Source organism: Zootoca vivipara, chromosome 2 (genome assembly GCF_963506605.1).
Source record: "Zootoca vivipara chromosome 2, rZooViv1.1, whole genome shotgun sequence".
Classification (NCBI taxonomy): domain Eukaryota; kingdom Metazoa; phylum Chordata; class Lepidosauria; order Squamata; family Lacertidae; genus Zootoca; species Zootoca vivipara.
In genome coordinates this window covers 36758487-36772607 of record NC_083277.1, presented here as the reverse complement: position 1 = coordinate 36772607, position 14121 = coordinate 36758487, and the positions used below count along the sequence as shown (strand labels likewise).

Here is a 14121-nt window from a genome sequence, read left to right as displayed (position 1 = left end):
TGGTGCCAAAGTTAATATTTTAACATCTATGAGCTACCACTACAGATTTTAAAAAGCTCTTTTTAGATTAAGCATGACATATTTATATATTATCAGAACTTCTGACAGTCCGAGCAGTTATGAAGATCCAAAAGACACCTTTGATGTTATATGGCAAGTCTGGCGCCAAAACATGTCAAGGCTCCATGTATATTTATGACAGCACTGTCTAAACTTTGCAATGTCTTGCCTTACTGATTTTTCAAAGGCTATCGCTGGTCTTGGACCCCTGAACTGTGTGAGATTTCAAGAGAGCAGTCTTGCCAGCAGGCACACAGTCCGACTGACTCTTGGATCTCCTGACTTGGGCAGACCAGGTCTGCCTATCATCCTGTGATCCTTGCCTCCCTCTGGCATACTCCTGACAGATCATAATGGAAGGATGTGTTTGATACTGTTTTAACATTTTGATATTTGCTGCCCTAGTTTCCTTCGGGATGAGGGGGTGGAATAGAAATTTAATAAATATCAAATCAAACAAGATCTCAGTATTACGTTTGTCTCATTCAGATGCTCTTTTTTTTGCGTTAGTTTCCAGTGTTCCCTGCTCCTTCCCTTCCAAATGTTGAAGCATCTCTGTTCACCTGCCTTTGGCTTGTTGCCTCATTACTCTCATCTTTCCCCTTCCCCTCCTGAACAACCTTTAGTAATTTGCCTTTTATTTTACTTTATCAATAAAACCTCATTTTTTTGGAAGAGCTCTGGCCTAGTCTCTGGTCTGAAGAACTGACCAGTACAATTCCCAATTTGCTGACCAGCCCACATGGCTGTAGCTTTGGCTACTGCCGATGCTCACAGCTGGAATATGCAGCACCTGTTAAAAAACATGTATTGTTGATTGACACTTGAAATTTATTCAATCTTGCTACAGTTACCTTAGCTGCTGGACCATCATCCCCTAGCATGCTGGCTGAGGCTGATGGAAGTTGGAGTCCAACAACGTCTAGAGCACCGCAGGCTTCCCATCTTTGCTTTATAACCATCAGTGTGTCTTCGACAATGTCTGTATTGAAGTTCAGTGTTTCAGCTAATGGAAGCAGCTTAACTATTTGGGGACACAACTCATTCTTCCGTCTGAGTCATATTTACAAATGTCACATTATTGTTTGCTTCTAATCATCAGAGTGTCTTCAAACTACACACACACACACACACACACACACACACACACACACACACACCAAAGTTCAGCTCTGTAAATGATGTCAAAGTACTTAAATCCTTTTGGCTTCTATTTCATCCCCCACATCTCAAGATGTCGTTTGCTTAATGTTTTCATAATTAGGGTGCCTACAGATGTGGCAAATGTCAGGTCTTTGGGTCACGCTGAAGGACCCTAATGATTCTGATACCTCAAAATAAATGACAGCTTTTGTCACTTGAATTCTATGGAACTCCCACTACAATAATTCTTTTCTAAATAACAGGAAGCATTTGGCAGTAAATAAGACCTTGAAAAAGAAATGTCCTTTGTGTAAGTACAGTTATTTTGTCAAAATTGTGGAAGCCCATTTTTCATAATAGCAGTTCAGAGAGAGACAGAGAACAAATACGGGGGGAAAGGACACAGGTTTCTTTTAAAAAGAGATGTTTTATTGAAAATCGTCATAAAACCCAAATGCTAAGGAGCCAATCCAGAACTAGTGCTAGCAGGTGCAAAACTAGCATATTTTCTTCAGGCAGAATCTCACCCTAAAAGGTTAGCAGTGACAAATTGACAGGCTGTTGTGAAAATGTCAAGAATACATTCTAGCATTACGCAAGGGGGGCTGCTTAATAGAAAAAATATAGCTCCATAGATCCTCTCTTCTGTTTAACTCTGTAGCCGTACAAATCACCCACCAGTCATACAAATTCTGCAGTTACACTTGTTAAAAATAAATATATATGTATACATTTCTCTTGGGGCTAAAACAAAACTTGGCATGTGCCAGTTTCATATACAAAGAGTAAGAAAGCAGGAATATCATATATAATTTTCTTTTTTATACTCTGCCATCAAACAAGCTGTTAAGAAAGCCTAATGGACCTCAGGAACACTTTACAGAAACCAAGCAGCAGGATGCATGAGCGTCTGCTTTCCCTCACTGGCTGGAGTCATCTGTCTTCCTCCGACAATATGGGCAACAGTTATGTTGCAGCACCAGGAGTTCGTAATCTTCTGAATGAAACATCTGTAAATGAAGGTTGCAGATGTCAGGTGTGACTCAATTTAAGCCACAGTGTAGGAAGAAACTGAGTGGACGGGACTGCTCTAAGAGCATTTTTGGTGCCTTCTCCATTTGCATTAACATGCACGTAAACTACAACACTCTTATGACTCTGGTAACATCAGCCATATCCCCAGGAGCTCATTCACCTGCACATTCTCCCACATAACATATGTCAACAATGCACGTCTAATGTTTCCATTGAGCAGGCATGTCAGTCTCTATGAAAGACAATAAAGGGAGGCAAGTCTGACATCAAAAACTAGCAAAAACGATTGACTGGTTAGACGTGTATCTTCTGGGCACCCAAATCAGGATTAACATCCGCTGTCATATAACCTCATTGTTGTATAACCTGATTTGCAGATAAACCAGAAAGAACACACAATAAAGAGTGGAGGCTGTATAATGTGTGCTTAAGTTTTGTGCAAGCAAATCAAGGCAAATGCTCAATAAACAGGTCATCTGGAGGAGCCCTGAATACAGTCAGAAAAAGAGGAGGCAACCCCCAAACAGAAGTGCAATTTATGATCCACTTTGGTACAACTTGGCTGCTTCATTTAGGTCTCCCAAAGGCTTCACAGCAGCCACAAAGTGATGCTTTGCCTTGCCACTTATGTAGTAAATTTAATTTTAAGGCTTTTAACTTAATTTTTAAACATTAAAATTAATTAGTGCCACAGGTATATTTACAATTAAGCAGCAGTGTATGAGGGAGGGCTTTTTTTAAAAAAAAATCCTGTACTATTTTATTTGGTGGAACAACTGCATATTTATCAGACTCTCCTGAAGTAAAATATTGCCCTTACCTGAAAGCAGAAAGGACACATGGTAATGGGATTATCTGGTAGCAGGGACCGGAAGTACTGCCACTGTAACGGCTTGGGCCAGCGTTTAACCAACACATCTCTCCTGCTCATTGACCCGAGAACTGCGCGGTTCACGACCACAGGGACAAATTCCGACCCCCCTTGCTGCAGGAAACAAGTGATTGAGAAAAGGAAAAACATGTTTGAACTTGGTAGATCACTGGAAAGGCAATGCTTTCCCCCCCCTCCCCCCAGGAAGTATGAGGTTCTTTTGGGGGGAAATAATCTGCATATATTAAAACAGCAATAGCACTGAGTTATCAGTTTCTTTTCAGTTCTGTATTTAGTCCTGGAAATATTCCTAGTCCTGGAGAGCTTGCACGTGTCCTCTTGCAACGCAGTGCTGGGAAGCACTGAATCACAGAATTATAGAATTGTAGAGTTGGAAGGGAATTCAGGATCATCTAGTCCAACCCCCTGCAATGCAAGAATCTCAAGTAGATCATACATGACAGATGGCCATTCAACCTCTGCTTTAAAATCCTCCAATGCAGGAGTCCACAACCCTCCTGAGGGAGTCAGTTCCACTGTCAAACAGCTCTTACTGCCGAAGTTATTTAATATTTTTGTATCTTTATTTTATATCTAATTATGATTTATGTGGAAATTGTTCAATTTGGTTGTGTACTCTTTGTATATTATATTTATTGTTTATGACTACTTTTGTTAGGTCTGTAATTATGTATTTTTTCATCTTGTAAGCCGCCCGTTTCTCTAACAAACAGTAACGAACGTTTGCCTGCAGGGTGTCCAGCCGCCTCTACAGCCTTTCACTGAAGTTCACCTCTCCAAATTTTAAAGAAAAAAATAATTGGGGTAGATATTTCTAAAATAAATCAATAATCTTATGTGATTGGGGTTTGTTTGGTTTAAAAACAACAACAACCAGGAATGAAATCTGCAGAGGCATAGTGGATATATCTCCTTGAACATGGCAATCCTATTGAGGCTTCCTGGGTAGGAGGGAGGAGAATTCAAGGCAGAAGAAATGGCAGTTCCTCAGCTCTGCTGGGCTTGTGCACATGTGTGCACTTTCTTCTTCTTCTTTGCTGGGTTCTTAAATAAAATAAAACCTGAAATAACTGTGCCAACTCTTGGCCTGACATACTGTAGGTTTTCCTCCCATTCCAGGTGCATGGTCAGAGAGTAAGTGGGTTTTGGATCTCTGATCTGCTCCTGGCATGCCTCTGGAGTGCTCCCTTTTTGCCCTTACCTCACTCAGCTACAGCAGTGGACCTTGCCAGCAGCCCACCAGGGAAACCTCTAGCAGTGAACCTCCCTGTGAGACAATGGAGAGGAAGGATTGCCATATCCAGTGGCCTCCCAGCCACCCTTCTTGGCGGCTCAGGATGGCTCCTTCAATGAATTTTAATGAGTTTTCTTGCAATTTTGGCCATTTGACTCAAATAAGCAATTCTCAGCTGGGTCTTACACTCCACCAGTTGAGGGATTAAGAAACAGAATCATAGAATCATAGAGTTGGAAGAGACCACAAGGGTCATCCAGTCCAACCCCCTGCCAAGCAGGAAACACCATCAAAGCATTCCTGACAGATGGCTGTCAAGACTCCGCTTAAAGACCTCCAAAGGAGACACCACCACACTCCTTGGCAGCAAGTTCCACTGTCAAACAGCTCTTACTGTCAGGAATTTCTTCCTAATGTTTAGGTGGAATCTTCTTTCTTGTAGCTTGAATCCATTGCTCTGTGTCCGCTTCTCTGGAGCAGCAGAAAACACCCTTTCTCCCTCCTCTCTATGACATCCTTTTATATATTTGAACATGGCTATCATATCATCCCTTAACCTTCTCTTCTCCAGGCTAAACATACCCAGCTCCCTAAGCCGTTCCTCATAAGGCATCGTTTCCAGGCCTTTGACCATTTTGGTTGCCCTCCTCTGGACACGTTCCAGCTTGTCAGTATCCTTCTTGAACTGTGGTGCCCAGAACTGGACACAGTACTCCAGGTAAGGTCTGACCAGAGCAGAATACAGTGGTACTATTACTTCCCTTGATCTAGATGCTATACTCCTATTGATGCAGCCCAGAATTGCATTGGCTTTTTTAGCTGCTGCATCATACTGTTGACTCATGTCAAGTTTGTGGTCTACCAAGACTCCTAGTCAAGGGAAAGCTGTATCTGGTGGAGTAAGGTAGAGAAAGTTTATGGGAAATTACAAAATATTTACAGATGGAATGAAGATGTGACACGAAGAGAACATTTGCTGGTAGGAAATCCATACTAGGTGCTCTTTGCAGCACAAAGCAAAACAAAAAACAAAGGTGAAGAGATTTGGGGGAAAGACATTTTCTAACCTCAAAGCTCAGTTTTGCTGTAAATGGGTCATCCTCTTCGATCTCATCTGCTTTGTAAAGAAGTCTCATTGTCTGCACATCTAGGAACATTTGTTAGGGAAGAATTACACAGAAGTCGGGAGTGCAAAGGGAGAGCACCTGTGGGGTGTTCGGATTTCTATTCTCCGCATGTCCAATGGTGAAAAACTCATACATTATGATAGAAACCCTGGCTTATGATCAAAACTGCATATAAGTCTTGATCAGGATGCAGAAGGCTTGCCTCACTGTGTTCGAGAGCAGCAGATTATGGAAAACAAACACGCACAAGTTATTCCATAGTTAGTCCTTTGAACAAGGATGCTTAATAGGCTAACTCTCAACCTTTCTCCCAACATGCATTCAAAGTGTTATTCTAATTATTTCCCATTCCCAGTTTTCTTCTGTATACTGCTACACACAGCATCCTGCCTCAACATGGATCTCAATCTCTCTGGCTTCATGCCTTTATACGGCAGCCAGTAGAATGAGACTCCCAAAGTGAATGGCCCGTTAAAATGGCAAGTTCTGGCAATGCTATCAATAATGGTGGAGTTCAAAGAAAGCCCGGTCTTGTCTTGCTTGGCTGGAGGCTGGAGGCTTGAAAAATAAAAAAGTAGTTTCTTTAAAGTCTGTTAGGGAAACAATTATTTTAAGTCCTAACAGTTTGATGTGATTGTTCAAACAAAAAGGATTTAAAATATATTAAATTTGCACAGTGGGGTTTTTTTCCCTGTTGCGGGGGCTGGATAGGCTCAGCCCAGTGCAGGCATGGAAACTTCTCCAATGTAACAGATGTTAATCTAGGACTGCAGCAGAGCACTGATACTCATTTACCTTAACCTTTATCTGTGCATGTAAACCTGAACACTGTGTAGCATGCTAAATAACCGAGTATCAGAGGTGAAAGCACTGTAGCTAAAAATATCTTTTTAAAGAAGTGCATGAGGTTGGGGAGAGGGAAGGAAGTGGGGAGCGGGGAGGGAGACTAAGGATTTGTACTGTTCTATTGTAATACAGTGGTACCTCGGTTTATGAACACAATTGGTTCCGGAAGTCTGTTCATAAACTGAAGCGTTCATAAACTGAAGCGAACTTTCCCATTGAAAGTAATGGAAAGTGAATTAATCCGTTCCAGACGGTCCACGGAGTAAGCGTTCATAAACTGAAGCAAACTTTCCCATTGAAAGTAATGGAAAGTGGATTAATCCGTTCCAGACGGGTCCGCGGAGTACTTAAACTGAAGCGTTCATAAACTGAAGCATGGGTGTAATTGGTTCCGGAAGTCTGTTCATAAACTGAAGCGTTCATAAACTGAAGCAAACTTTCCCATTGAAAGTAATGGAAAATGAATTAATCCGTTCCAGATGGGTCTGCGGCGTTCATAAACCGAAAATTCATAAACCGAGGTGTTCATAAACCGAGGTTCCACTGTACAGTAATGTGTAAACCCTAATAAACTATGTGGATTTAAAAAAAATAAAAATAAAAATTACAGTGTTACTATTTAGTTGTTCCAAACAAAACCTGGTATAGCACAAATGGTATACAGGCTCCAAGCTACTTTGGTTGTTTTGCTGCTGTAGGGAGCTAAGCTTTGGTTTGGCTTAGTGTGTCATCTGAACTTGGACTCGCATTTCGCGCTCTCTCCACAAATCGCAAGCTGTAAACCAAAGGACAACCCTTGGTTACAGCTTGTGGTTTGTCTGAAGAGAGTTAATCTATGACTTGAGGTTCAGAAAGCATACTAAGCCAAACCATGGTTTAGCTCAGAAAAGCACAAAGGCTAAATGATCAAGGAAGACCAAAGTGGCCACAATCTCTTCTCTGGAAGCCCACTATGCTCTCTTATGCTAAGACATGGTTTGGCTTAGCGTTACGTGTGAAAAAGGGAAGCGATATTTCCAAGAGTGAAAGGATACCATCACTCATCTGCTCTTGCCATTTATTGTCTCTTTTGTTGAGTCTCGGCACTTCTAGATCTATCAAAGCAACAGCTTCTTCATCAGTGATCCCCTCCTCTAAATAGAACTCAACCAGGTGTAAGACATCTGAAAAGGACAGAGGTGAAAACGAGACTTAGAAAATCCACAATGCCTGCTGCTTCCATTCAAGAGATAAGACATTGTTGTTACACACACACACACACACACACACACACACACACACACACACACACACACACACAAAATCTGTTAATAAAGAGCAGGCATCCCCAAACTGTGGCCCTCCAGATGTTTTGGCCTACAACTCCCATGATCCCTAGCTAACAGGACCAGTGGTCGGGGAAGATGGGAATTGGTAGTCCAAAACATCTGGAGGCCCGAAGTTTGGGGATGCCTGGTAAAGAGATTCATATAATTGGAAACCCACCTGAGGAAACACACACACACACACACACACTAGAAACAGGCACTGCACTGCCAAATACTCCTGTAAGAATGCAGAATCACAACAAATTAAGACTCCACAGATATCAGACATTTTTATCAGGAGAGCGGTAACATTTCAACGCACCATAAGAAGAAGCAGCGAAGACAAAGGGTTGCCTACAGTTAATACAGACGTTCCCCAGGTTGTTCAGCAATGGGTTGTGGGTGGAGCACCTGTAACACAGAGGCACAAGCTCCTGCAAAGAAGCACACAGAGGTTACTGCAAGCAAAAGAGCCCAGCTGAACATGTTGGGCAGAATCGTGAGAACAGTGGGGAGCCAGTCTGAGAACTCCTAATAAACCCTTCCCTAGCACCTCCTTATGCCCCCACCCACTCAAAAGATCTGCTTCAGAAAAATCAGGGGGCCTTCCAATGCAGCCTCGAAAACAAGGAACTGGGTTGAAGAGGGTAAATCCCCCAAGCCTGATGCTGGTGACGAAGAACTTAGATGCACCTGCAGGATTCTAGATTCCAGCTACTGAATCTGACCAGTTATCACTACAGTTATAGTATATATTTATTTTCACATCAAGCCAAAATGAGTACGTATATTGAAAGGTTCAGAATGGAAACATGTATCCTTAATCCTAAAATGACATCTTAAATTAAAAATATATCCCATGGATTCTGGAAAACATGCTCAGACTCTGGTGAACTTTCAGAAGAGAAAAATTTCCAGAGCAGACAGCAAATACTAACAAGGCTATAAGCATGTGCCATCATGCTTCTTGTTTGATGTGCTGAAGAGACCGTTAAGAACCATCCTTAGTAGATAGCAGCAATCAAGACATAATAAAGTAGAGGAGTTCATCTTTAATACAGAGGGCCCAGGCTGTTCAGGCCAAGCTTAGCTGAGTTTCAGTCTAGTTGAGAGACAGACACCTTTGGCAGGAAAACTTCTAAGTGAGTTACAACAAAGTGTAAAATCTCATGTCTGATATAAAGCACAGAAGTGAAATTATTCACCTTCTCTCCAAAAGCAGAAAAAGAAGGGCAGACACGCACACACACACCCTTTTTTAAACGACAAAATATCAGTGAGTAATGGAACTGAATGCCTCACAATGTGTCAGGATTTAGAAAGCAATCTAGGGGTAGCCATAGTGGTGCCTTCCAGGTGTTGCTGGACTACAACTCCCATCATCCCTGACCACTGACCAGGCTGGCTGAGGTTGACTGAAGCTGGCGTCCAACAACATCTGGATGGCAGCACATTTGCTACCACGGCATGAATACAAGGAGGAGATATATCTATTAATGGCTACTAGCCACATTCATCTGTAAAATATTGTATACATATGACTGTGTGTGAACTTCCCTGAAGCAGTCTGGCTATCCAATGTTGGCAGCCAAAAAACGATGCTGTATGAACCACTAGATGATCAGATCCACATGAGAATTCTCATTTTCTTAAGTTTCTTTACACAAAAAAAAGGGGGGGGAGAACAGAACCAAACATAAAATAGTGAAATTGGGGCCTTTAAACTTTCATAAATATTCTTCCAGTGTATGACTGCTTGAGTCATTAGATATTCCATTTTCAAACGTTGCAGCGTTAGATGAGTCCTATGCAACACACAACTCATTGCCAGAAAGATGTGAACAAAGGTTACTGAAACAGGTTTTTTGGCTCAGAGTCTTGATGAAACATGGGACCTTTGATTCATTCACTTCATGTCCTTTTAAATTGCACAATTACTTCAGGCAGCTATATGGATCTCCAGGGCCTTATTGTGTTTATATTATTTCAGGTGGCCAGATGGAGTGCATTTTTTCCTGTTCATTTAAGGTTAAGCATTTGCACCATACAATTTATTTTGATTTGCACGCCCCTTTAGATAGAATTTTATAGAACATTGGCGAGACTCAGACAATGAGTAAAAAGAGGAAGGCAAGCTTTTAAAAACATGATTTACAAAGAGTAACGAGTCCCAAGTGCTGGAAAAGGGGGGAACCTGACGAATGGGGTAGGCCCAAACATAAGAGACCAACTGTGAACAGTCCCAGAGAGAAGAAAGAAACTAAAGGCTTATAGGAATACATGAAAACAGAGCCCCTTAAGACTGCAACCTTGGAGTAAGCCCTACTAAGCTCAATGAACTTACTTCTGACTAGACATGATTGCACTGTTAGATGGACACTGTTCTGTTCCATTTGGAACGCTTAGGTGTTTTATTCTTGAACCACTTCTATCTGTTTTTATATTTGTATACTGTATCATTGCTATCCACCCAGGGAACTTATGGTGAAGGGCCGGCAAGATTATAAATAATGTTGTAAGTAAAATAAATAAGGTGAAGCATGCCACAGAGTGGTGGGAATAAGCAGCGCAACAGTAACAGCCAGGATACCGTAGCATGTGGAGATTAAGTGGGTGAGGCAGTTTCTTGAATGACATACGGTACATTTGAACAAGCAAAGCACCTATCTTCATTTTAATAAGGAGACGACATATAACATCATATTTTTTCTGCAGAAGCAGTGCATTTACTCACAACGCCTCTCAGATGATGTACACGTGCCAGTGTGGTCTCTTGTGTCATGTCAAATATGGGGGGGAAATGGGGAAAATACAAAATGGGAACTTACTTCACTGTCATGAAAAGGCTTGGACCGGATTGTCAGGCTTCCCAACTCAATTGATTTCTGAAATCTAGCTGGGATCTGCAGCCCCTGCAACTTGTCATAGGCATGACGAGCCAATTTATAAGCCCCCAGAGCTTTGCTCTGCTTTGCCAGGGCAAATAATGTATTGCTGTAATCAAATTAAGGAACAAAACATACATATGGCAAGCAGGAAAAAACCACATCATTGGTTTCAATCAGAGAAGCAATGTGCTTAAGCACAACCAAAGCCAGGGCTTGGAAGAGGCCTCCGCTGGAGAAGTCTGTTTACATAAGCATGTTTACATAAACAAAATGCGAAACAACTGCTAGATGGCTGAAAGGGATGGTGTTTTGAAAGAGAAATCCCATCAATATGAAGGGTGCTTATTTTAAATTAGTGATATTTGCACAGAGAAGAAGGGACACAGAGATAGATTTTCTTAAAGAACCTCCTTTTTTGTTGTTGGTCAAAATGCCTCTACCTTGCAACATAAATTACTGCATGCAAAAGGAAGCCAGCAGACAAGCATCACTACAGTCTGTTTTTCATACCAAAGTCCATTACAAAAAACAAGGCTGCTTCCTTCCAGTTGAAAGCTGATTAGACAGCCAGTGGGGCCAAATCTGCTGTCTAGATAAACTAAATGCATTTGACAGGAATTAACAGGCCTCAATTCAAATATTTTTACTTAAGCTGGGTTAACTGGACTTCACTGAACAGAAAAGAGCAAGAATGAAGGGGCAAGTTATGAGGCAAGCTTCAAGAAACTAAGCCACCCTAAAACCTTGGCCATCCTCTTATTGTAATGAAGCCTGCTTATCTTAGAAACTCAAAAATCCCAGGGAAAACACACCATGCAGCTTAAGCTTGATGTAATAATAATAATAATAATAATAATAATAATAATAATAATAATAATAATTTATTTATTTATACCCCGCCCATCTGGCTGGGTTGCCCCAGCCACTCTGGGCGGCTTCCAACAGAAAAATGAAATAAAATAATCTATTAAACATTAAAAGCCTCCCTAAACAGGGCTGCCATCCTGAATTCAAGCTGGTCATAAATGTGGTCTGCGGAGACCAGGACCAAGCTACCAGAAAAGCAATTCTGGATAGAAATGAAGTTTCATATTTGGAGCCATGCCTAAATGAGGATTGTCAAGAGCCAGTCAAATCCATTTAGCTCAGCGCTGTCAACAATGTCAGTCGTGGCTCTCCAAGATTTCAAAAAGGAGTCTCTCCTAGACCTATCTGGAGATGCCAAGGATTGAACATGGGGCCTTTTGCATGTAAAGGAGATGCTCTGTCGCTAAGGCATGGTCCCTTTCCAAAGGAAGTGATAGGAAACAAGTTGTCCCACACATTCATCCATGGAGAGGTGGGAGGAAAGGCTCAGTTACATTCTAAACACGTGCCTGGACTTTGCATGCCTTGAACTAAACTGTACGGCCAGTCGAGAGACTCCTTATGGCAAGTGCAACATATCTACAGCCTTCACAATGACAAACCCCAGAAAGGTAACCATGCTGCAGCAAAGACAATGGTGAGTCGTGTGGCAACGTGAAGACTAACCACATTGTTGTGGCATAAGCTTCCCTGGGTCAGATCCAACTTCATCTGCCCAAGTGAAGGGCTAATTTTCTAAGCAACAGATTCAACAGGTTCACAGATGTTTCCAAAGCTATGCAGGAAGTGTTTTATGCTTCCAAGTGTTTAAAGAGGGTTGGGGGTTCAAACATCATACAGAGGATGGAATAGCAACATACTGTATTGATATTCTGTGTAATGCAGCTCTGAGAGAGCAAGGATCACATATATTTTTGCAGCACGCCAGTAACCGACAACACCAATGAGCCTTCTGCTTGGCCTGTCAGCTCTTGAATTTGGATTTTGCCTTTTAAAGGATACACTTTAGAAATTCCCAAAGGTGTTTCCTTGGTCAGGCTATGAAGTAAAAACCGAGACACATTAAAGAGTGTTTCAGGCAAGTAGTAATTGAAGGGTTCTTCCTGCAATGTTTAAAAAAAGAGAAAGAAAAAAGGTTAAGCTAATAAGGAAATGCACAGAATTAAGCATTAGTTGATCGCTATCTTGCCTCACACTGCTTTCCTTTATTCAGAAAGCAACAACACTTGAAGAATCCAAACAGATTAGATCTAATCTCATCTTTAAAGAAAGAGGCCACAAAGATAAGAGACACAGGGGACAATCTTATACCAGCCTCTCCATGAGAGGATATGCTGGGTAAGACACAAGAGGCCTAAGAAACACATTGCATCAGTTAACAGTCTTTTGAACGGTTTCAAAGGACAAAGAGTGAACTAACTGTGAAGCTCCATGTGAAAATCTTACAGTGCATTTGTGGATGAAGTGATAGGCATGATAAAGTTCTGCCAAGTGCTGGAAGTGGTGAAACTTCTGTAACATTTCAGTCTTCTGCTGCTCGTTGTCTGAGGGAGGGAAAGGCAGCATCAATATAAAACCTCTGATCAGTTGCCAACCTGCAGTGAGAGACTTACTCAAGAAAGATCACAGACCCATCCTGCTTATTGCCTTAACACCCCTAAGAGATTAGCACCACTGAGCAAGTGTGCCTCAAAGTATAGCTTATGTAGTTTGGTGAGCTTTATATGTCATTTTGGGCTTTAAAAGCAGGAAAATTAAGAAGACAAATGCATACCAGGGGCCATAGCTAATAGTGGAGCATATTTCTAGCAACACCATCTGCAGAAGCTATAACTAAAGGGAATAACATTTTCCATGTTTACATTTAGACTGAACAAGCATTTTTGGAATAATTTATACATTATCACCACTGCTGTAAAGGTTTACTTGGATGGCAGTCCCATTGTGTTCCATAGGGCTTTAAAAGGTAAAGGTAAAGGGGCCCCTGACCATCAGGTCCAGTCGGGTCCGACTCTGGGGTTGCGACGCTCATCTCGCTCTATAGCCCGAGGGAGCCGGCGTTTGTCCGCAGACAGCTTCCGGACTAAGCTGCTTCTGGCGAACCAGAGCAGCGCACAGAAACGCCGTTTACCTTCCCGCCGGAGCGGTCCCTATTTACTTTGCACTTTGATGTGTTTTCGAACTGCTAGGTGGGCAGGAGCTGGGACCGAGCAACGGGAGCTCACCCTGTTGCAGGGATTTGAACCGTCGACCTTCTGATCAGCAAGCCCTAGACTCTGCGGTTTAACCCACAGCGCCACCTGGGTCCCATAGGGCTTACTTCCATGTAAGTGTGCACAGGAAGGGCAGCGACTTTATTCTGTGAACAGTATTTTAAGAGTAGCTACTGGCAAAATGATACCAATGTTTGTACAGTGTTGATAAAAAAAATGCCTGCTCCGCCTTAATTTTGGGTCACACAAAGCTAGGGACAGACAGCATCTTAAGGTAGTGGGAATAATGAATATGGAGCCAAAACCAGCGGTCAGACTGACATGTTCCTGGGCAAATTGCTCTTTCCTGGTGTAAACCCTACTCTGTGAAACGGGAACAATTAGCTGCCTGCTTTATAAGATCACCTTATGCAATAATAATAATAATAATAATAATAATAATAATAATAATAATAATAATATTTTTTTATTTATACCCTGCCCTCCCCAGCCAAGGCCGGGCTCAGAGC

General features: G+C 41.9%; 1 protein-coding gene across 1 annotated transcript in view; it reads right to left on the bottom strand.

Moving 5' to 3' along the window:
* Window positions 1-210: 210 nt before the first annotated feature.
* Window positions 211-14121, bottom strand: part of IFT122 (intraflagellar transport 122) — a 65214-nt gene continuing 51303 nt past the window's right edge. Inside the window, 8 exon segments of the mRNA XM_060271376.1 lie at window positions 211-2213; window positions 3059-3223; window positions 5432-5511; window positions 7372-7500; window positions 7967-8078; window positions 10473-10638; window positions 12402-12502; window positions 12846-12943. Of these exon segments, the coding sequence (XP_060127359.1) occupies window positions 2124-2213; window positions 3059-3223; window positions 5432-5511; window positions 7372-7500; window positions 7967-8078; window positions 10473-10638; window positions 12402-12502; window positions 12846-12943 (941 nt within the window). The 3' untranslated portion in view covers window positions 211-2123.